Source organism: Asterias amurensis, chromosome 21 (genome assembly GCF_032118995.1).
Source record: "Asterias amurensis chromosome 21, ASM3211899v1".
Taxonomy (NCBI): domain Eukaryota; kingdom Metazoa; phylum Echinodermata; class Asteroidea; order Forcipulatida; family Asteriidae; genus Asterias; species Asterias amurensis.
Genome location: NC_092668.1, coordinates 6,318,106 through 6,340,736, shown reverse-complemented (window position 1 = coordinate 6,340,736; position 22,631 = coordinate 6,318,106). Strand labels below are relative to the sequence as shown.

The 22,631-nt window shown below is 39.2% G+C and overlaps 1 protein-coding gene across 5 annotated transcripts in view; it reads right to left on the bottom strand.

Annotated features, from left to right (window-relative positions):
• Nucleotides 1-22,631, bottom strand: part of LOC139952806 (WD repeat and FYVE domain-containing protein 3-like) — a 99,790-nt gene extending 77,159 nt beyond the window's left edge. For all 5 annotated transcript variants that reach the window (XM_071952035.1, XM_071952038.1, XM_071952036.1 and 2 more), the window contains exons 1-3: nt 22,526-22,631; nt 12,858-13,166; nt 8,397-8,520 (exon numbers count right to left, since the gene is read on the bottom strand). In XM_071952035.1, coding sequence (XP_071808136.1) covers nt 8,397-8,520; nt 12,858-13,037 — 304 coding nt within the window. In that variant the 5' untranslated portion in view covers nt 13,038-13,166; nt 22,526-22,631. The remainder of the gene's footprint in view (nt 1-8,396; nt 8,521-12,857; nt 13,167-22,525) is intronic.

Here is a 22,631-nt window from a genome sequence, read left to right as displayed (position 1 = left end):
TTTATTGACAACAAGACGCGCGTTTTTGATTGATTATAATTAATGTGCTTTGTTTACGTTGGTCATCCTTTTGGCATACATGTACAATGTAAAATATGGATGCTAAGTGTTTTGAACATATTATATGACATAAGATTTATAAACAAATTTTTGTCAATGAATAATTGTGTTTCTTCCCCCTGGCAAGGCTTTGCACATTCAAAATATTATTTCTAAATCTTTTTTTTTAAATTCAACATCTGAAATTTCCTCACAAACCCAATTTCCATAAACTAAACTTATTAGGGATTAATATCTCAATACGGGCTACAATGTAGCTGTGGTTACGTCGACGTCCTTCCACCTTCTCTCAAACAATTTGGTTTTTTTAAATTGACAAAACGTTCGAGATAGCACGGCCACGTCCATGGCTATAAACAGCTTAACTCAGAAAATGACCATTTTGAGAATTTTTCAGCACACACCCCATGTAAACGTATTAGATTGGTTTTGCCATAAACTGGGATGAAAGTGTAAACAGAGGCCGATATAATGTAGGGCAAGTTATATTCATAAATACCTCAGACAGTTTCGCTATTCCTATTGGTGGAGAGCGCGTCACGTGGGGGTGTTTAAACCGTTGATAATGACCAGTGTTTATAACCGGTTGTTTGCGCTAGTCTTGATGCAAGACTTTTCTTGTTAGGGGCGATGATTTGCTGTTGGTGACTTGGCCGCGCTGTGTGAAAGGAAAACCAGCGAATATGCACCAAGACTATCTGCGCATGCGCAGGAACGGAACCGGAAAACACACGCGTACGAACATCGTACATGTACATTCAACACGTATACTGAACATACCATGGAGGTGGAAACATACAGAGCTCACGCACTCGGAAACAGATAAGTTTTACAGAGTTTCTTACTTTATTACGCCTTTTAACCAAAAAGGTATTTATGAATGGGAATCAAAGTGTGTTGAATCGGTTTTCAACTAGTGGTTTAAACCCGCCGAGGCCTGGTTCTTGATAATTTACCTCAACTTCGTCTCGGTAAAATTATCAAGAACCAGGCCTCGTTGGGATTAAACCACTAATTTAAAACCTCTTCACCACACATTGATTCCCTTAATCACATCCAGACACAATATGCCTTTGAAACTTTCAAACGGAAAAAACACCCTCAATTTGCCCAGAAATTACTACAAGTACACTGTATACATGTACATTAGGAACAAACAATTTCGAGTTAGGCTATTCGCCATCGAAGGGCTGAGCAGGACTGCAGTAAACATGTACAACTTAAAGACAGTGGACAGTATTGGTAATTGTCAAAGACCAGTTTTCTCACTTGGTGTATCTCAACATATGCATAAAATAACAAACCTGTGAAAATTTGAGCTCAATTGGTCGTCAGAGTTGCGAGATAACTATGATGAAAGAAAATCATGCTTGATTTGAGACCTCAAATTCTACACTTGAGGTCTCAAAATCAAACTCGTGGAAAATTACTTCTTTCACGAAAACTATTGTATGTAACTTCAGAGGGAGCCGTTTCTCACAATGTTTTACACTATCAACCTCTCCCAATTACTCATTACCAAGTGAGGTTTTATGCTGATAATTATTTTGAGTAGTTACCAATAGTGTCCACTGCCTTTAACACTCTCATTTATACATTATGAGGTTTTGGCTCAAGAGATTCCAAATTCTTTCCGAACGTTCGCAATGAAGAGAAGAAGAGGAGAGGGGGAGGTCTTTATATGTTCATGTTCCTTGGTCAAATACGATACAGCTATCTCTCTGTGAACAGCAGACCCCAGACATAGCAAACTAACTAACGGACATCATTCCTTTATTAAAACGCCAACCAAATGGTTAGTACAACTAAAATGGAATAAACACAATTTACCAACAAATGATCTTGTATACATGTAAGAAATAGCATTTATTATGAGGTTTTGGCTAAACAGATTTCAAATTCTTTCAAATGGTCAAGAAGGGAAGGGGAGCAGTCTTAATATTCCTTAGTCAAATACTTCACAGCTATCTTTCTGTGAACAGCAGACCCCAAGACACGGCAAACTAACTATCGGACATCATTCCTTTATTAAAACGGCAGCCAGGGGTTAATGGAACTAAACCGTCCTCAGGGATCCGCTCTGCTTCTCTCCCGTTAAAAAATAACCGCAGGATAAAATCTCATGGCGAGGATCAAGGGATCCCAGACAGTAAAATACGTTCGTTCAACATTGGAAATGTAGGGGGGGTGGTACAATTACGATGGTGGACAGATGGAGGAGCCATCCACTTCAAAAAAACCTCAAGGATTCGTTTTTTTAATTTGATCGGAAGTCTGCATCTCTGAATGGGTTTTCCAAGAATTTATATTTGAGGACTTTGTACGATTTTTACAATTAAAATGTAGGAATGCCATACCTAAACAATGGCAGATAAAATGGTTTTCAAGATTTCAAAAAGTGTAGCCACTTGATTTAACAATTAAAATGTGAGAATGGCAGATAAAATTGTTTTACGAGATTTTAAAAAGTGTAGCGACTTGATTGAGTATCTATCCCGCTAAATGCACAGTTGTAAAAACTAACCTTTACAGAATTTCCAGACTAATATTATTTGACATTATGATTATTAAATTTGTCAGTCACAGTACACTGTGGGTCCTTGATTACAATTTGTCCAAGCTACATGTACATAACCGCACAGGAGGACTGGGCAAAGTGGATGTATTGCAGCTGGGGTATCACATGTAACAATCCAGAATTCCGCAAAATTCATACGCTAGAATTACATGGACAGCAGACCACAGAGACCATGGCCTATGTTGCCCCTGGTCTTAGCCTTGGTGCCCCTTCAGAAGCTTCCCATTGACTTGAAGATTTTCAAATGGAAGTGCCCTTTGCAAAATGAAAATGGCCTTGCCCTTTCAAAGATTCAATTCCAGGCCTGCCATAATCAGTGTTTTGGGGGAGGTGATAAATAAGGAACCAGCACGTTGCCTGATTATGTGATTATCCGCCACTGATTCCTCGCGAATACCCCCCCCCCCTTCCGATTCTGGAATGATTCAAGTAAGTAAACAGACTTGAGATATTCAGGGACTCAGGGACTTCTCATTGTACAAAATTATCACAGCGAGTAGGAAATTTTCTCTCTAAATATACCCCAAGTGTACGTGTCGTCGTCGTAAGTCCATCTTGGCACTGGTGTCAGAGCAGAGAGAGAAAGAGAGAGAGAGAGAGCAGGGGCTTGCACCCCTGGGGGGACACGAACAAGAAAGTGAGTGACGAATCCCGATGAATAATGCCAGTTTATTTGAGGATGAATGGAACGAGAGACTGCCGAGACCGAAATTAAATAAAAGCGTGGAATTAAAGGGGAGGACAACTTGGTAGTGGAGAAGGCGCGTCTACGGATTTGACAACAAAAGATGACTCTCACTCATTCTGTTGAATTTGTGTTCAATAAGGGTTTTAAGAATTAGGCTCCATTGAGAGTGTTTTCCATCAATTGTCTTTACATTAAGTTTAATAACAACACAGCCTCAAAATAATTATCAGCATAAAACCTCACTTGGTAATGAGTAATTGGGAGAGGTTGATGGTGTAAAACATTGTGAGAAATAGCTCCCTCTGAAGTGAAGTTTTTGATAGACAATTGTCTTTACATTCAGTTTAATAACAACACAGCCCGTGTATTTTGCAAAACACATTGTCAAAGTACCTCTTCAAATGTGTAGGCAAATACCCTGTGTATTGTACGGTACGTACCCATATGTACAATAAGTACACATAAAAACACAATGTAATGTACACTCAGCTGTCAGCCAAGTTTCAGCAAATTCTTCTGCTATTGCTATTAAAGTAAAATAATGACAAGCAGGGCACCGGTCATATCAATGCAAATCACATGGAATTTTGTCTCGGATAACCTCCTCAGCAATATTTGTCAGTGCTAAGCTTATAAATTTAGATAGCTTAAATGCACTGTACAACTCCCAGCCTCCAAACCCTTTGGCTTAAAAATATTCCCACAGATATTTTGAAAATGTTCTCTTAACATACTTCAGTAAGTGGCCTTCCTCTCTTCAAGATTCAAATTCCGTGGACTCGTGCCAACTTCTTTTTTGAACATACATGTACAGTACACCTTGGGATTTTGTCCTTGGTAAAGGACACATTCTCTGAAATTCAAGAGAACATCCTATTTCAGCAGGGTTTTAAAAGATGAGATTTCAGGAATTTGACAGTTTCTAAAAAGTACGAGGCTTGTGAACCTACGGTCCCCCTTATTCTAGACCCAGAACCTCCCAGATGTACCAGCTCAGTCATAGAGTTTTCACCAAACTCTTCGTAACTTAGGATTAATCTAAGGACTTAGGACGAGTTCAGTTCCGTATCAGAAGACATTAGGAGGCACATTGAACCCATCCTAAGTTAGGATGGGATACTCGTCTTAACTCAAGATAGGATTAATCCTAGCGTTTTGTGAATTTGGCTGCAGGAGATACAAATAATATGATCACCAGGGGCACAATGTGGACTATTTTTTTCTCCCTTTGGTGACTGTTTTTTACTTCTTTCCAGCAGGCTATTGAGATATGAAAAGACTTTCCCTTTAAGATCCCCCTATAAAATCAAACCGGTTCTCGGCTCTAGTGGTGTGTGTTTGCATCATAGAGTTATATTATAAGAACTAGAGGGCGCACTGGCCTACATACGTGACCCAAATTGCGCGCAGGCGGCCATTTTCTAAGTTGACAAAACAGCCATCTCACAGCGTGTGTTTGTGCGGCCATTTTGTAAGTTGAACAAAACAGCATCGCGTGAGCATTCAATAAAAACAACTCAACTGTGTATTTCATATTCACCGCGCGTACAGAATGGCGCACTTGTCATCTTGCGGTCCCGTTGCGTTTGTGCAAGCAGCATCACCAGTGCGCCCTCTAGTTCTTGCTACATATGTTACTCTATGGTTTGCATCATGTACAATGTAGCATGTGACAGGGTGTAATTCACTTGAACTCTACTGTGTGTGTGGGATTAAAGGAACACGTTGCCTTGGATCGGACGAGTTGGTCAAAACAAAAGCGTTTGTAACCGTTTTTTATAAAATGCATATGGTTGGAAAGATGTTTTAAAAGTAGAATACAATAATCCACACAAGTTTGCCTCCAAATTGCGTGGTTTTCCTTCTACTGTGCGAACTAACATGGTCGGCCATTTATGGGAGTCAAAATTTTGACCCCCATAAATGGCCGACGTATTAGTCGACGAGGTGAAAGGAAAACCACGCAATTTCGAGGCATGTTTGTGTGGATCATTGTATTCTACTTTTACAACATCTTTCTACCCATATGCATGTTATAAAAAACGGTTCCAAACGCTTTTCAAAGACCAACTCGACCGATCCAAGGCAACGTGTTCCTTTAAGGGCTACCACTACACAGTACATGTTTACATGTTGACCCAACACTGCACACAGAAATTGCCAAGGACTTCCAAGAATAGGCTTCAAGTCCATTTAATTTCCAAACCGATTTAAAAACAGGTTGCCAGTGATTATAAATCGAGAATTCCAAAAACAATCATTCACTACAAATTTGTCTGCAGATTACACTTTGTACAACAGCCAATGGTTTCCACATCTCCCTCATCCAGTTGAATGGGAAAAAAAGACATGAAGACACAAATACCATGCGAGAGAGAAATGATGAGCCCCCAACGTCACTTAATCACGCCCACTGATTGACGCTATGTACCCACGGAACAGGGCTTGTATCCATCACGGTGGTGACGAGAGCGAAAAAAGGTGCTCCATCAGAGAAATAAATCCATATCTCCAACTGAGCAAACCGAAGACAAATTATGAAAATCCGTCAGGACGACGCCATGGAGCAGTTGGCCTTAAAGGGTGATACAAGAAATAATTACGTCAAGTAATAAACCACAAGAAATAATTATCGGAGATTTATCAACTGAGAACCTCTTAAGATCTTAACCACACACATCTTAATAAGTTAATCCCCCGACTTATAAATGGTTTTTGTCTAGGGGGTATCAGGTTGTATGATGTAACTGTCTTTCACAGATGGGGTTTTGTTTCACTGTTTTCTCTTTCATTTTACCAATACAATATGTTGAGTGAAGGGTATGTACGTACAGTTTTGATACAACAAAATAGCTGCCATCATTTGTTTTCGCAATCAAGGAGATTTTGTCTAACAATCAGGGAGATTTATAGTGACATTGAACAGGCCTAAGAGAGGGGAAAGCTTTCTACGGTAACATAGTAACAAAGACCAGTATCAACACTTGATGTGACCCTACACATACATACATACATGTAATGTACCATGTGTTATATGTACATGAAATAATGAACCTGTGAAAGCGCAATCGGTCAAGTTGAAGAATGGAGTCAGGTGGGAAAGATCCTCAATTATTGCTTTCAAACATTAAATGTTTGATGCAAGATCAAAACCAATTGTTTTACACATTTCTCAACAACTTCTTTCGAGCAGAAACATTTCAAAGGGATTCCCACCATACACATGTACCATGACCACCTACAATGTTATACGTAACTACATGTACGTACAAAGGCTTGTGCATGATCTGAACATGTATTTCTACTCAATACATTACCATTGTTATGCACATCCTTTTTTAAATCAAAAGACATCAAATTGATACCAATACCATGAAGACTGATGTTTCAGTTGTCATTACTTTCAATGTCACTTTGCTATTTCTACGAACTGCCTGGTTTTTGGTATTGGGTATCACAAATCAATAATCAGATTCCTCTCAAGTGCCCCTTTAACTAGAGCGGGAATTGTTAAATTATAAATACACCAGCGGCACCCTCAAGCTCATTTGAAGGAATGAATGGAGATGAAATGTCAGTGTTTAGGCAGTGAGAAGCATGAGAAATCTCTGCCATTATTGACCAGCACATCACATTGTCCATGTGTTATTCAGCTTCAGGACAGAATGAAAAGACAGAGTAAGACATTTCAAAAGATTTGACTAATTTGTCTTTGGACAGCATGAGATGAATGTGTCTTTTTAACCCACCCACGCTGGGGAACAATGGCGTAGTCTCCCGAATTCTGTAGAATAAATAGCAAGACGAATACTCAAAGAACAATTCTACATGTACGTACACAGCAAAGTACATGTATGTACATTGTACATGTACCGGTAAACATGGCGTTACCGCAACCGGACCTGAATACAACAATGATGCTGTTTTGTTTTAAAAGATTCACGAACGTACCCTGTACATGTACATGTTCATGAACATGTAACACTGTTTCTGCATTGGTGAAGAAACACTTATGTTGCCACTTTTACCACAGCTACGAATGAATAAACTGTAGATTCAACAAAAGGGATTGTAACTTTGCATGCTGTTATCTACACATTTAAAGGAACACTTCGCCTTGGTCGAGTTGGTCTTTAAAAAGCGTTTGGAACCATTTGTTATAAAATGCAAATGGTTAGATAGATAATTTAAAAGTAGAATACAATGATTCACACTAACATGCCTTCGGAATTGCACCATTTGTCTTTTACGTCACGAAGAAACACGCTCGGGCATTTTTGGGAGTCAAAATTTTGACTCCCAAAAATAGCCGACCATGTTAGTTCGCATGTAAATGGAAAACCGTGCATTTTCGAGTCATACTTGTGTGAATCATTATATTCTACTTTTAAAACATCTTTCTAACCATGCATTTTTATAACACTGGTTCAAAACGCTTAACCAACTCATCTGATTCAAGGCAACGTGTTCCTTTAATGACTAAGAAGAGAGGTTTGCGGTAACACCATGTGACACAAAGATGCAGTCTCACAAACTCTGAAATATACTTTGCAGGAGTGATGTTAGTTGTTACCACATATGTACCCCTCTTACAAAATGAGATGTCATACAGTGCACCAGCCGTCGATTTCACAAAACTGTTCCTAACTTAAGACTAATCTTCGGACTTAGGACGCATCCCAGCCCTGCACTGTAGCTTGCAGACCTTAAGATAAATCTTAAGTTAGGGCGAGTTACTCGTCCTAACTCGATATAAGATGAGTCCTAACTCTTGTGAAATCGACCCCTGTGTCGCCTGCGACACATCATATACAGCAGGCGACCTTACCCAGAAAAGCTCAATTACATGTACCCCTACAGAAAGAAGTAGCACACCTAAAAGTAAACAATCACACACAATAATAGGATCCTGCCAGCCATTTAAGGGAGCTGGTCGGGTTCAGGGAAGGGTCAGGGCGGGGTCAGGGCAGGGGCACGGTCAGGGCAGGAGCAGGGTCAGGGAGAGGTCAGGGCGGGTCAGGGTGGGGTCAGGGCGGGGTTGGACATCATCAACTTAGAATGATAACATACCTGTGGATTGGTCAGATGCTCTCCGTCGTACCTCAGTTACAAAGAGTCTGGCAACATGGTTGGCAAATTGTAAAACATCTCCAAATTTATCCATCATTTCATGACCAGCGCTATTTTCAAAGACCTGAGAAAAGAACAACAAAGAGTCAGTAGGGTTAGTGTCTTTCATTGTAGGAATGTTCCCACACGCAATGAACTTTGCAGCTGACGTTGTCTCAATGGTTTTTAACTCTTTAAGGACACAATACAAAGCAACCAGTATAATTTCACTGCTAACTTAAAAGACACTGGACATTGTTGGTAATTGTCAAAGACCAGTCTTCACACTTGGTGTATCTCAACATTGCATAAAATAACATACATGTGAAAATTTGTGCTCGATCGATCGTCGAAGTTGCGAGATAATAATGAAAGGAAAAACGCCCTTGTGACACAAAATTGTGTTTCACATTTGTTGGATATTTTAAAAGAGAGTGTCCTGGACACCCAGACACCCCTCTGGCTAACACTTTGGTTTACTGGCCCGATGCTAAAATCACTGGCCTCTGGCCTATATAGTCCAAGGTGTCACAATCGAGCCCTGGTCTGTGAAGGGATTTTTAATGGCTATTTTATGTACTTGCTCTCAGTACGCAGGTGCTTGCCTACAGTGTCTGAGTGGTCAGAGTACATTCACTGGATTCACCGACGACAAAACGTGTTCGTGAATGTCAATTTGTACAATGAAATACTGCAAGAGGTACTTGGGTGAAGTACGGGTGATAAATGATAACATAAAATTATGCGCCCACCACGGAAGAAGAGAAAATGCCTTTTGAGAAAGCTTGGATGGAAGCTTGAGGCTATACCCCCTCCCCCTCCCCACCTTTTGCATTTAAATAACACCGCTCATTTTGCAAGCAAATGGTCCTTTGAAAAAGTAGAACAAATTAGTACTAGGGCTGGCCAACATTGCTTCTGGCTTTTGTAAAGTTTTCTTGCTTTTTAATAACCAGTTTGCTAACCTTTGTCAGTGCAAACAAAAATGGGATTGAAGTTAAAGTAGGAAGAATGTCATGTCTGCATTTGGTTAGACTTGATTCAAGTCCCTGTCCCGCATGCGGAACAGGTTTGGGAATGCAGAGCATCACAAAACAGTAGTTTCCTGGGGATGGCAGGGATTGCGACTTGAGTCATGTCTAGCATTTGGTTGGTTTTCAGCAGTCTGCAGCAGATACAGTACAATGTACTTCTTTTTTGTAATAAAAAAAGGGTTGACTTTGCCCGGTACATGTACTTCCTAAAGGGCTTATTAATTTTTTCTTAGAAAGGAACTTCAAATTTCTACTAGAACATTCCAAGCAGACATTCCAAAGGCCATGGTCGGGGCCATGGAGGTAACTGCTTGTTTACCCTGTTCGAAACACATAATGCATACATGTAGTGGGTATCATTCAGTCACGCCTGCACAGTGTGGCTTATTTTTAGTATTTTGCATCCAGGGTCTACAGATTTGAGTTTGATTTTGCTGAAGAATTGTTCATATTTTTAAAAAATTAAACGGATCGCTCTGTAATTAAGTTAGGGTAAACTCTTCAAGAGACATAATTTTTTTCTTTCTAATGCGCATCGTACATTGTACATGATCCCTTGTCCTCATTTCCAGTGGTATCCATGGCAACTTGGAGCCATGCTCTACTTCCATATTCTGCATACGCTTACATAAAATCATGTGTGAGGATACCGAGAGAGAGAGACACAACTGCATGTGGTGCTTATGCGCAGCCGATTAATTTAGATTGATGGGTCCACATGATAAAGTAACCTGAAGCGGAGACTAGCATTCTTTCACACCCTCCATCCTGTCCTGTCCCATCAGACCAATGACAGACAAATCGTGTTATGGACGAGAACGTGCCGCGGAATGTAACAGTGGAATATTACGGTCGGACGTCAACGCAGGGGGGAGACCCCCCTTGGCAAGTCGAGTCAAACCCTGAATGTTTCTTACAGTCGGCAGGCAACGCACGGATTCAACGCCTCATATCATCATCGGGCTAATTGTTCCTGCCATTGAGATTGTTCGATAGTAACGAAATTGTAACACGTCTGACCGAGAAAGACTGGCTTCTCTTTAGTTCCTTGAAATAATTACAGCGTTCTCTTTTAGAATAAAAGTGTTGTATGTATTGACATCTGTTTGACTAGACTCCATGTTTGTAAAAATGTAGTTTGTCTGTCTAGGCTGTCTTCTACTAAGCCTTGGCTTAATAAAGGCACTGAACACTTTGTCAAAGATCAGTATGCCTACATGTGTAGTACTTGAGTGTATCCCAACAAAAATAACAAATCTGCGAAAATTTTGTCTCAATTGGTCACCGAAGTTGCAAGAGAATATTAAGAGAAAAAACAACCAAGTTGCACAAGTTTGTATGCTTTCAGATGCCTAATAAAAGGCTTGAAGTCTGAATTTTTGTAATACTTGAGTGAGAAATTACCCTTTTTTCAATGAATCCTATGTTAATTTAGAGAGAGCCGTTCTGACAATGTTTTATACTATCAACAGCTCTCCAATGCTTGTTTATATACCAAGTAAGTTTTTATGCAATTATTTTGAGTAACTACCATAATTGTGCATTGCCTTTAATGTGACATCCTCACTCCCTTCCTTATTTTGTGCTTAAATTATTTGTTCTCACAATTTGAGAGAACCATTTTTTTTAAACTGAGCAAAGTACAAGATTTCACAACTACCCTTTAAGTCTGACACTAAGAAAATATTAATTTTCAAATCAAACTCTTCAATCATCAACTCGTGTCGCAATCCTCGCTTCTCCAAATATTAACACAAATCAAAGTGGGTTCTATCTCCCCCATCAAAATCGTCTGAAAGTTATTGTAAGCACTTGAAATACAATAAGAAGCCATGCTTAAAGGCACTGGACACCTTTGGTAATTGTCAAAGACCAGTCTTCTCACTTGGTATACATCGCATCGTCAATGTATATAACCTGTAAAAATTTGAACTCAATTGATCGTTGAAATTGCGAGAGAAAAAATGGAAGAAAAAGAGGTCTCCAAGTCTATTTAAATATTTTAGTGAGAAATTACTTCTTTCTCAACCAATAGTGTCCAGTGCCTTTGTCGTTGGACAGCATTGAGATGACGCAGTCTCCCGAATTCTAAAGTATTATCTTTTTTGTTTTAGAAAAACCACAAAAGGTTCCCAAGAAACATTTTTATAGGAACGGTACATGTAGCTCTGAAGAATACAATGTACACATAAATATTTTGGCACATTTGGCAGTTCCATACCTAGGCCTATAAGCCCTACAGTATTATCTTTGTGTTTTTAAAAGAAAAACCACAAAAGTTGCACCAAGAAATGTTTTTATAGGAACAGTACCATGTACAGTACATGTAGCTCTGAAGAATACCCGTACATGTATTAAAGGGTCTTTGTACTTTTTGTAGGACAAAAAACACAATGTACACAGTTTGAAGATAATGATAGTAGAAAGCTTCCCTGAAAATATTACTTGCTGAGGTGCTGTAGTTTTTGAGAAATGAGTAAAACAATGTCATGAAAATAATTTTCGACTCAATGATCATGAGACGAAAATTATTATAGCATGTAAAAGTGTATTTTCATGACATTGTTTTACTCATTTCTCAAAAACTACAGCACCTCAGCAACTAATATTTTAAGGTATGTATGCTTTCTACTATCATTGTCTTCAAACGGTGTAAGTTTAATGTAAATCTGTGGAGATTGTGTTTTGTGTTACAAAAAGTACCCAAATCCTTTAAATATTTGGCGTTAAATTGCAGTCACAGGTGGTCTGCCCTATTGACTTCATCAATCATGAATGCAATAAGAACTTTTCATGCATCAACATCTGTGATACAGAACAAATAATTAATACCCATCATGCTCAGTGCACTTTGTAATTTAGTTAACTTGTAACAGCAGTGTGCTGTATGTGTACCGTTTCATTGCCAGCATTGTGAACGGGCATTGTTTTCCGTTTTTCAATCCCCATGTGTACATGAACAATGATAGGGAGGTTTAGCTGCACGTTACGCGAACAACGTGAACGTGAACGGCAGAAAATTGCATTGTTTAAATCTCACGCTTGAATAGCATGTACATGTATCATGTACGTAAATTTACTGTTTTTCACGTCAGGTACATGTACGTACCTGCGCGCAGACGTCAAACTTGAGCATAAAAATGCTGTGGTGACGTCACCTACATACTGTGTAGAAACCACACATTTGTTTAAGTTCACGTTTCTGTGTTTGATCGCGTAACGTGCACCTTTACCTCGCTAATATTAACAATTATAATAATGAGGTTTTATAAAGCGCACATATCCCCAAAAGTGCTCAGGGCACTATTACAAAGAACTATAGTGGTTTATTTTATTGTTTTACTTAGCCCAAATTTTCTGCTAAGTAACGTTTGGGTGGACATCTTACCTTGCAGAAGAGAGGCAGCATCATGTAGAGTTTATCTTCTTGTTCCTTCTGCGTCAGCGGCTGCAACGTGCAACAAAGCTCAACGTAGAGCTTCCTCAAATGCATCAAACCCAGTGAGTTATCCTGCGTTGCAGCCGGGCTCCGCATAGAGCGGTTCATAATCCTGCGCATTGTATTCATCGTGGTCGATTGGGGGGGGGGGGGCTGACGGCCTGTCCAATTGGTCAGTTGGTCAGGGGGTGATGACAGGGGGGCTACATGGAAGATGGGTGATGGGCGTCACACATGGCTAATGATATTGGTTGTTACCTGTAGAAGAGAAAACATCACAATGAGTTGATCAATAACGTCTTGTAATTATTACATTAATTGTGTACATGATGTATATATGTTTTACCAGATTGTTGTTGTTGTGGTTGTTTTGTTGTTGTTGGGGTTTTTTTTTTGGGGGGGGGAGGGGGGGGGGGAGAAGCGTCCACTAACAATGAAACAAATTGTATGGCAGCTTCAAGTATCATAAAATTGGCACAAATGTGCCCTTTTTAAATATTAAACTGTCTGATTGCCAAGGATTGAGGACTTTGTGTCGATGGCTAAAATTGCTTTAATCACTTCTTTAGCCAATCATGTAACCAATCATTATAGCCATAAAGTCCAATTATTTTGGTGTTGAATGACAATTAGAAATTAAAGCGTGTGGTTTTTATAACGGCCTCGGTAATTAAGCGTCATTTTGGTTTCTTCACGTTACGTACTCAAAAGAATGGGTTGAGTAGTGGGGTGTGGCATGAGGAGTCACGTTGGTTCACACCACAAACAAGGCAGTAAAAAGCAAAACTATATATTTGTAAAGTGTTACATGTAGTTTTATGAAGAGATAGGACAATCCAACCGGCTTCTATCATGATTGAATCTCAAGGGTAATGAAAGTACTGTCCATTCTAAGCCGAAAATTCTGAGCATTGCCTGTCAAACAGCAAGTAAAATTGCAAGTATATCAAACAACTGTTATGTTTTAGAATAAGTTGTTAATGACAAAAATTACAAAAATGTTACATAATTAAAGCCATTGGACCCTTTCGGTAAACAGTATTGTCCAAGGCCCACACTTCGTGTATCACAATTTATATATAAAATAACAATCCTGTGGAAATTTAGGCTCAATCGGACATCGGAGTCGGGAGCAAATAACGGGAAAACCCACTCCTGTTTTCGCGCGTTTCGCCGTGTCTTGACATGTGTTTATAACAAATCCGTAATTCTCGTTAACGAGAATTTATATTGTTTTACCGTTTTCTCAAAAGTAAAGCATTTCATGGACTAATATTTCAAGAGAAGTCTTTCACCATTACCTTCTGTAAACCCTGTAAATTATTTGTAAATCTGTGAACTTTTTTTTTTTTTCTGTACCGAAAGGGTCCAATGGCTTTAAGGAATTTCCCTAATCAGGGATAGATGGTTTCTTTTCAGGGAACTTTCTGCAGAATCAGAGAGTTGGCAACTCTGCCCAATGCTGATGAAGTGTCCCTTCTGCAGTTGGTTGCCTCCAAGTTGCCTCATGTAATAAGTACCTACACAGGCCTCTATGCTTTGTTTTTTGAAAGGGCAAGGGCACCAAGGCATTTTCTCCTTGGTAATGGGCACCCTATGAGGAAGTTTTCAATTTCTTCTGGAGCATTTCAAGGGGCATCGATCCAATGACCAAAGGGGCATGGAGGCAATCGCCTTCGCTTCCTCCATGAAGTATCAGACCTGCCTACAGTTCTCTTCCCTATACACAATGCCCAATGTCAAAACCAACACACTGGACACGGCAAATTCAACACACTGAAGACGAGATGATCTACATGTACGCACGCAAACATTGCACATTAAAACCCACCTGTGTTATGACTCACATTATGTGACAGTCATTCATGTAAATAACCCTGAAGACTACCTGTCAGACTGGTGTACATGTAGCTCACACCATGAACACCCTGCATGTCTTCAGATATTCAACACGGACCACGAATAAATGAGCATGGCTGTAAATTTATGTGCAGGAGTAGGCTTCAAATACTCATTGATTCATGTATTTTTTTTCTTTTTCTGAAACACTTGTCACCCACTCAAGAGAGCGTTGCACTAAGGCGAGATGAAATTTGACATTCTGCATATTGTACGTACAGTACAATATACAGTCATGCGACGCACGTACACATGTACCTGTACCTCGTTACACTAATACATCAGGGTTGTAATGTACATCATACACATGAAGCTAGATCAGTTTTAGTAGTGAGCAATAAATCACATTTTTTTAGGAAGTCCACCAAAGGTAAGCAGATCAACCAAGCTATCCATGTTTAATAATGTGGCCATTTTTAGGCCTATTGCTGAAGTGTGGCCAGACGTTGTTTACGCCAAACTCTTTAGGATTAATCTTAGGACTTGGGACGACTTCAGTTCCGTATTGGAAGACATTAGGACGCATTGAACCCCTGGATCCTAAGTTAGGATGGGTAACTCTTTCTTACACGAGATAAGATTAATCCTAGCGTTTCATGAAATCGGCTGCAGGGCAGACCCGCCCAGAACCACCCACCCTTGTTCATGTACAACACTGATGTACATGTACATGCTGAACCATCTCTATGATTGTATGAAAGCAGGAATTCAACATGACCCAAAAACATAGTCCAGTATTTGGTTTTACTATGCCTAAAAAACTTGCACCCTAGTCTCTTCTACATTATCAAATTTATTCGTATTCATACAGCTGACAAGAAAATGATTTCGAATTTGGTTCATCAAAGTATTTCCGAGAGGTCGGCTGAAAATTTATTTTGGACTCTTGCCAAGAGTATAAAATCCCCTCATGCTGTTTGACGTGTAAGCCTTACTTGGGGACTGAGGTGCAGTACATTATCAAAACAAACACGTTATTGCAGTCAATGGATTAATGTTCAATAGCTAGATGTACACCAAGTTTCATTTTGACAACCACTGGTTCGATCACCGTTTAAAGTATTATATTATGATGAACCAAGATACCGTCAGGTCCTTAGTAGTTTTTTTAAAGTTTTTTGATTGCTTCTTTTTTAACATAAAATACAATGTATGGGATCTACAGAAATTGTTTCAAATATTTTGTCTACGATCCCCTACATGTAGCTGTTGCTTTTTAGGTTTTATCATAAACCTAGGTGTGGTGAAACCTAATGTACTATGTACGTACATGTAGCTACATAGGGCAGTTATTGGTTGTAGGCTTCTGACTGGCACCTTTGAACAATGATATCAACAAAATAGGGAGATCGCCATCGTACATAGTACATTGAACATGCAGTGCTACTGTACATGTGGATCGCCAACATAAGACTAGATGGGTAGAGAGCCGGTATGTTAACCCCGAGGTCATTGGTTCAATTTTCTAGTCAATTTTCTTTGTTCAACCACAACAAATTAAAAATTTATCCAGTCAGTTTCTCTTGTGGTTAATTACATGATATAATTAATTTTCCAATCAAACAAATTCAATATTAGACATGTACATGTATATTTGTAGATAATTGTTCTGTTGACTATAAACTCTGTTTGCATACTACGAATGCGAGGTAATTTAAAGTTAGAATACATCCAAGTTAAACAAAATACCCAGACCCCTAGACACGAATACATTCTGCTTCAGAGCTGACCTTCCTAATTAGCTCTTCTTTATAACTGTTTGTTTTGACTGTGGATTTAACACCTTGATAGGATTCAGATATTTAATCCTCTTCAATCTAATAGGGATTAATAATCAGTAATTGGTTCAAGAATATGGTAGAGTGAGCGAGGCAAACATCAACCTTGGATTAAGAAAATAGTCTTTCTATTCTTGCTAATGAACACACTTTTTATTTTCCTCTCTTCTTCCTTTTAAGTGTAGCCTTCAAATAACTGAAGATGTACACACAGTGTATATTGTGTGAGTGGGTTGGCCTTATTGGTTATTACTCAAAATAATTGTTAGCCTAAAAACTTACTAAGTAGTGAGCAATGAAGAGCTGTTGATAGTTTGAAACATTTCAAGAAACCTCCCTCTGAAGTAACGTAGTTGTTGAGAAAGAAGTAATTTCTCACTACAACATTTTGAATCGATTCTGAGACCTCAGCTGAGGTCTCTAATTCAAGGCATCTAAAAGCACACAATTTGAACGGACAAGGGTGTTTTTTTCTTCCATTATTCTCTCGCAACTTCAACGACCAATTGAGTTCAAACTTTCACAGATTGGTTATTTTGTGCATTGCTGAGACACCATGTGAGAAGAAAAGAACTTTGGTCCTTGACAATTACCAATAGTGTCCAGTGCCTTTAAGACAACAGAAAATACACCGAGCAGTCATTCTACTAATATGAATAATTATTGTTGTAAGACCTCGTCCTATGTTGATACGAACACTAACATTTTCAAATTAAAGCACACATTTGCAAAGTAGTTCTACATACTGTGTACATGGCACTACTATTGTACATTGTACCAACACCCGGCAAATGTTGTAGTGTACAGTTCGTCATACAGTGAATGTTTCTGCTAGGCATTATGCACAGCAAAATGTTACACTGAACATGTTTTATACACAACACACTGAATGCTACTGAGTAAAAAAATTATGATTTTTCAATTACATGTATGCAAACCCTGATACAATTTGTTTACCATTGTAAGCTGCAATACGGGAAATCATTCACTGCATGTGTGTCTGTGTGTACTGTGCATATGTACAGGTACCTCCAGTGACAGCTCTACATATCGGGAGACGATAGCCGGACGTTGTGTATTATATGAATGTATTTCAACACCCCTACATGTACAATTTGTATATTCCGACAGCTACACATACATGTCAGAAAAAACCTGTGATTTACAGGGTTTAGGGTTAAGGGTTAGGGCTTTAGGGTTATGATTTCCTAGGAATAGGAGAATACACCACGGGGGTGTTGGAACATGTTTCGGAACGTAGGGGTGTCAGAACGTAGGGGTGTCGGAACGTAGGGGTGTCAGAACGTAGGGGTGTCGGAACGTAGGGCTATCAGAACATACATTAGTGTAACCACAAATCCGCCTTGTTTTCTTCAAAATCACACCAGGAAGGGTGAACAGCCTAATACTTCACAGGGTAGGTAACAGTGGCAACAGACCGTATTGAATATGACGTCACCGTTTCGAATATCTGCCCTACAACATGGCTTCTGTGCCCGTGTGCGTGCGGGCGTGTGTGCGTGCATGTGACATCAAACCGAGAATGCTGAGTGCTGCGTGCTTTATTGATGTACGTGTAAGCATTTGGACGCGCATATGGTTTGCCCTACAAGATGGCGACTTTCATAGCAAAAAAGGGGTTTTTCAATGCAGTCTATTGCCCAGCCTCAAAGTTCCTTGTCATTGCCTTGGTGCCCCTGGTGACAAACTAATTGTACAGTGTTGTACCTTTCTACCTCCATGGTTTTACACACTGTATACCCTTTCATACTTTTGTCCAGTACATTAGAGCATGGCGAAAGGCTTTTAAGCTCTCAGACACCTGAAGTGATCAATGCAAATTGCTGCACAGCAGCCAGGGAAGTCGCAGGTCGCCCCAGCCAAGGTCATTATCAATTTTACACTTCAAGCCTAAACGGCCTTCAAAGTGGAAAGTCAACTATAAAAGCATTGTCAATTAAATTTGATTATGCTGGTACAACAAGCATAGTTGTCACCAGGGTATCCGTGTACTGTGTTTGTTTTTCTCATTTAATACAATACTTAGTGTTTGATTTGATGCCGACAAAAAGCAGAGCAAATAATTTTTTATCGTGGAAGTAAAATTTATCTGTAATTATGCACCATTTCAGTTTGTCTTCTTCACCATGATGTACTGTGAATAAAAATCTCATTTCCCACACAATTGTATTGAACGGCAGTGAATGGACGCTTAAGTGAACATTCTGTACAATTATTTGTCAGCAATTTCAATGACTGTCAGAAAAATTTGATGGCTTTTCTTGAACGAGGGTCAATTTCAAAGGGACGCTAAATGCAGCGAACACATACTGTAATTTTTCCCAGCACAGGAAAATTGCGCTTATTAATTAGCAACAACCAGGGTTAGTGACATTATTACCAGGTGGTTTGTATGGCTGGGTCACTGCTGTAAAAGCATTTTGCTGTTGTTGTTGGGCAATTTGCTTAGCAGCATTGTACCAAGCAGGTGACAAATTCGTACTAAACACAGCTGCCAACTAGGAAGCAGTGAAATAAAATTGAAATTGAAAAGGAATTTTCAAGTCAATAATAATTCCTTAAAAGATATTATAATATTCTTCCAAGGATGGATTGCGTGGGACTTAATTTAATTGGACAAACTTGTGTGCAGTGAGTACATGGAGTGAGTTGATGTGGAATTACGGCTGCCATGGCCTTCGTTGCCCTGGTCTTGGTCTTGGCCCAAGGCTAGCACCCTTCAGAAGTTCCCCATAGACTCTAGGATTTTCCAATAAGATATTGCGTGTCAGATTTGAATATTGTCTGGTACAATGACGTTCTTGATCACAAGTTATTACTTAAATTTGAATTCCTCAGCGGTCGAGACAGTTGCTATGTCCCATGATAAGGGGCAAGCTTTTGCGAAGTTACATAAGAGACGGTGAACAGTTACACAACTCTGAATGCATGTGTATGGCACCATAGTACCAGGGTTTGCTCATCTGGAGGTTGCTATACAAAGGCTTGCCCTGAACCATTTGACATAACAACTGCCTCAGTCTGAGGAATTCAAATGTAAGCGGTACATTGTGACTAAGCAAGTCATTGTACCACAGACATTATTCAAATCTAACTCGCGAATGGCTTGAATGAAGTGCCCTTTGCAACTACAAAATGTATGCATGACCATGCCCCCACCCTCTCAAAGGTGTACACGTAGGACTTAAATTGTTGATACCGATCAGGCCTTGAACGGGCGGAGCAATTTTCCTCTTGTATGGGGGAACTTCTACAGGGGAAAATGTGAATTTGTATTGGAACTTTGCAAAGGGCAAAAGGGTCATTCCGTGTCAAATCACCCCCAAAAAAGGCAATTTTAAACCCTACCCTCTTCAAATTTGCTCATATTTGGTTTATGAAGTAATCGTGGCTCAACAAGCTCAAATTTTAAATTTCAGCTCCATTCGATAAACGGTTTCCGCGCTACGCCATTCTCTTTCTTGTTGATTTCGGTCAAAATGCGCCTGACCTCTTATCTGACATTCAAATGACCATAAATCGGTAACCTTTGGGTCAAATTGGTTGAAATCGGTGTCTTTGGAAAGGAAATTGTGTAAGCTTTCCAAATATGTCTTTATTTTTTTTGTAGGAACATGTTTAGGTATGATAACTTTTTGACCTCTACTTTGACCTTGAATTTGACCTTGTGGATCATGTGACCCGCAACGAACTTCGGTGAAAACTTACCCTTAAATGTTTTCTCCACAATATCAAAAATTTAGAGATATAATATTTTTGGCTTGCTTTCAAGCTCCACTCAAAGTTGTCCTACTTCACTTTTCCTGTGCTAAGTACATCCATGTACATGTCCATACGTGCATCCAAGTGTCCATTAAGCACTGTCATTACTACACATTGTAGGATGTATGGCTATTGGACCCAAACCTCACTTTTATGTATGACCAATGAAGCTGAGGCCACTGTATGAAGCGAGAGCATGACATTGAAGAGCTTTTTAATAACAATACTAATAATAAGAAAGACTTGTAATGAGCACGTTACATTGCATCCACCCTGCTGGGTGTTATTAAGGAGCAGTAAAATACAAAAACAAACGAAAGAAAACAGACAACTAAATTAGACCTTGAAAACCTGCTACATGTATATCAAATGTAAGATCAGTTTTCAGAAGAGATTTTAATTTTATGGTACAAAGACAAGATCTAAGATTAAGTTGGTAGAGAGTTCCAGATGCCTTGGGCAACTTTAGGCATTCCAATAACTCTACTCTCTACTCTGTGCCTCAAAATGCCACTGCTGTGGCGTTCTAAAGTGTAGGCATACATGTGATTTGTCTCCAGAAGTCATACTGTTAATAGGAGGGTTTAATTATTGTGAACAATGCGAGTTTAACCAACAATGCTAATTGCAGGAAACCATGCACACGATGACTGATTACAAAGTGTAAGCCATCCACAAATGAAATGATGTCATATCCTACAGTTACATGGTACCATAAGATTGCACAGTGTACTGAGGATATGCAGGGCTCAATTTGATTATCACATTCACAACATTTTTTCACAAAGATATTGAAATTTAAGCTCTCTACCATCAATCCACTCACCCTCCGATAGTCTACTACACTTTTACACAATCTTTTTACTTGCACCTTGACCTAAGTTTGTAGCACAATTTTTGTTTAGATTTGTTCTCATGACCAAGCACTTTTGCCCCCAAGTACGACTTTACTCCTCTGGAGGGATGTACTCATTGGAAGATAGATCTAGATAGATTTATAAATCGTTTTTTAATGTCACTGTTGGCTATTGTGTTTTGTGTCATACACAGGGACGGAAGGTCAAAATAACAATTGCTTATTAATCATTTGCTGTTGGAATACAATTCAGTTCTTGATGCAATTCACAGTCAAGAAGGATGGTACACAAATCAAACATAACTAATTATGCTCACCACTTTTAAAACAGACGGGGAGGAAAACCACAAAAATAATTCAAAGAATTTATCCCTGTGTATCCGTATTATGCAGGAAAACAAATTCTGAACCGAAGATACAAAAACATCAAGCCAGCTTGAAGTTTGAACCTTTCCATCTTCCCATTTCTCTTGCAGACAGTAATTTGTAGCTGTTTATATAGTGTAATTAATATTAAAAAATCACTGGCCTTTTCATCTACTTTTACTAATTGATACTTGAGTCAACAAAATAGTGAAAGTTATCGCTGATACATCAAACAGAACTTCCATTACTAACATGATTCACAATCAGATCTAAAGTTTTAGCAGGGAACGAATTCATCCAGCACTTGACTTTCTCAAAAGAGCAAAATATTTGGACAGAACAGACTTCGTGCAAATGGAATGCTAATTACTGAGTAGCAAATGATGATTCTTAAACGTTGAGTAGCAACTTAAACATTTTGTGTAGTATTTTGCTCTGCTATACATGACAACAATGGAAATCGTTCAATGTTTTAGCATGAAGATTGAATGAAGGTCCTCCATCATCTGATCATGCCATCCCATGCATAATAAAAAAAAACACTGCCTTGCAGCCTACACACACAGACACTGTGACAGAACAGACTGACCAAGTCACTACACAGAGACGGCTGTGAAATCAGCAAGAAACATACTTGAAACAGGGGCATACATTTAACACACATGACTAACACGACCGAAATTACGCTAGAGTTCTGATGTTTTCACAACCCAACCAAAGCAACATAAACAAAATGGAACACTGTTTCTACACACAGCCAAATTCGCGGATTGATGACACTCCCCCCATCAGCATCAGTGGTCTCATTACTGATTGAAAAACTGAGTCAGTCATGCCGATTGTTTTGGGAAAAGCAACATTACAATCGGGGCTACAGAGGTGACAATAAAACGTCCAACTGCATATTTTACGTCATTTAAACAACACATACTCACCTAACTCTCAGAAAAATTTGTCTAGAAGAGTGACAACGTATGCAGACATAATAAAAATCCTAATTGAAACTGCAGTACTCCGTTCTATTTTCCCGGATGATCGCCA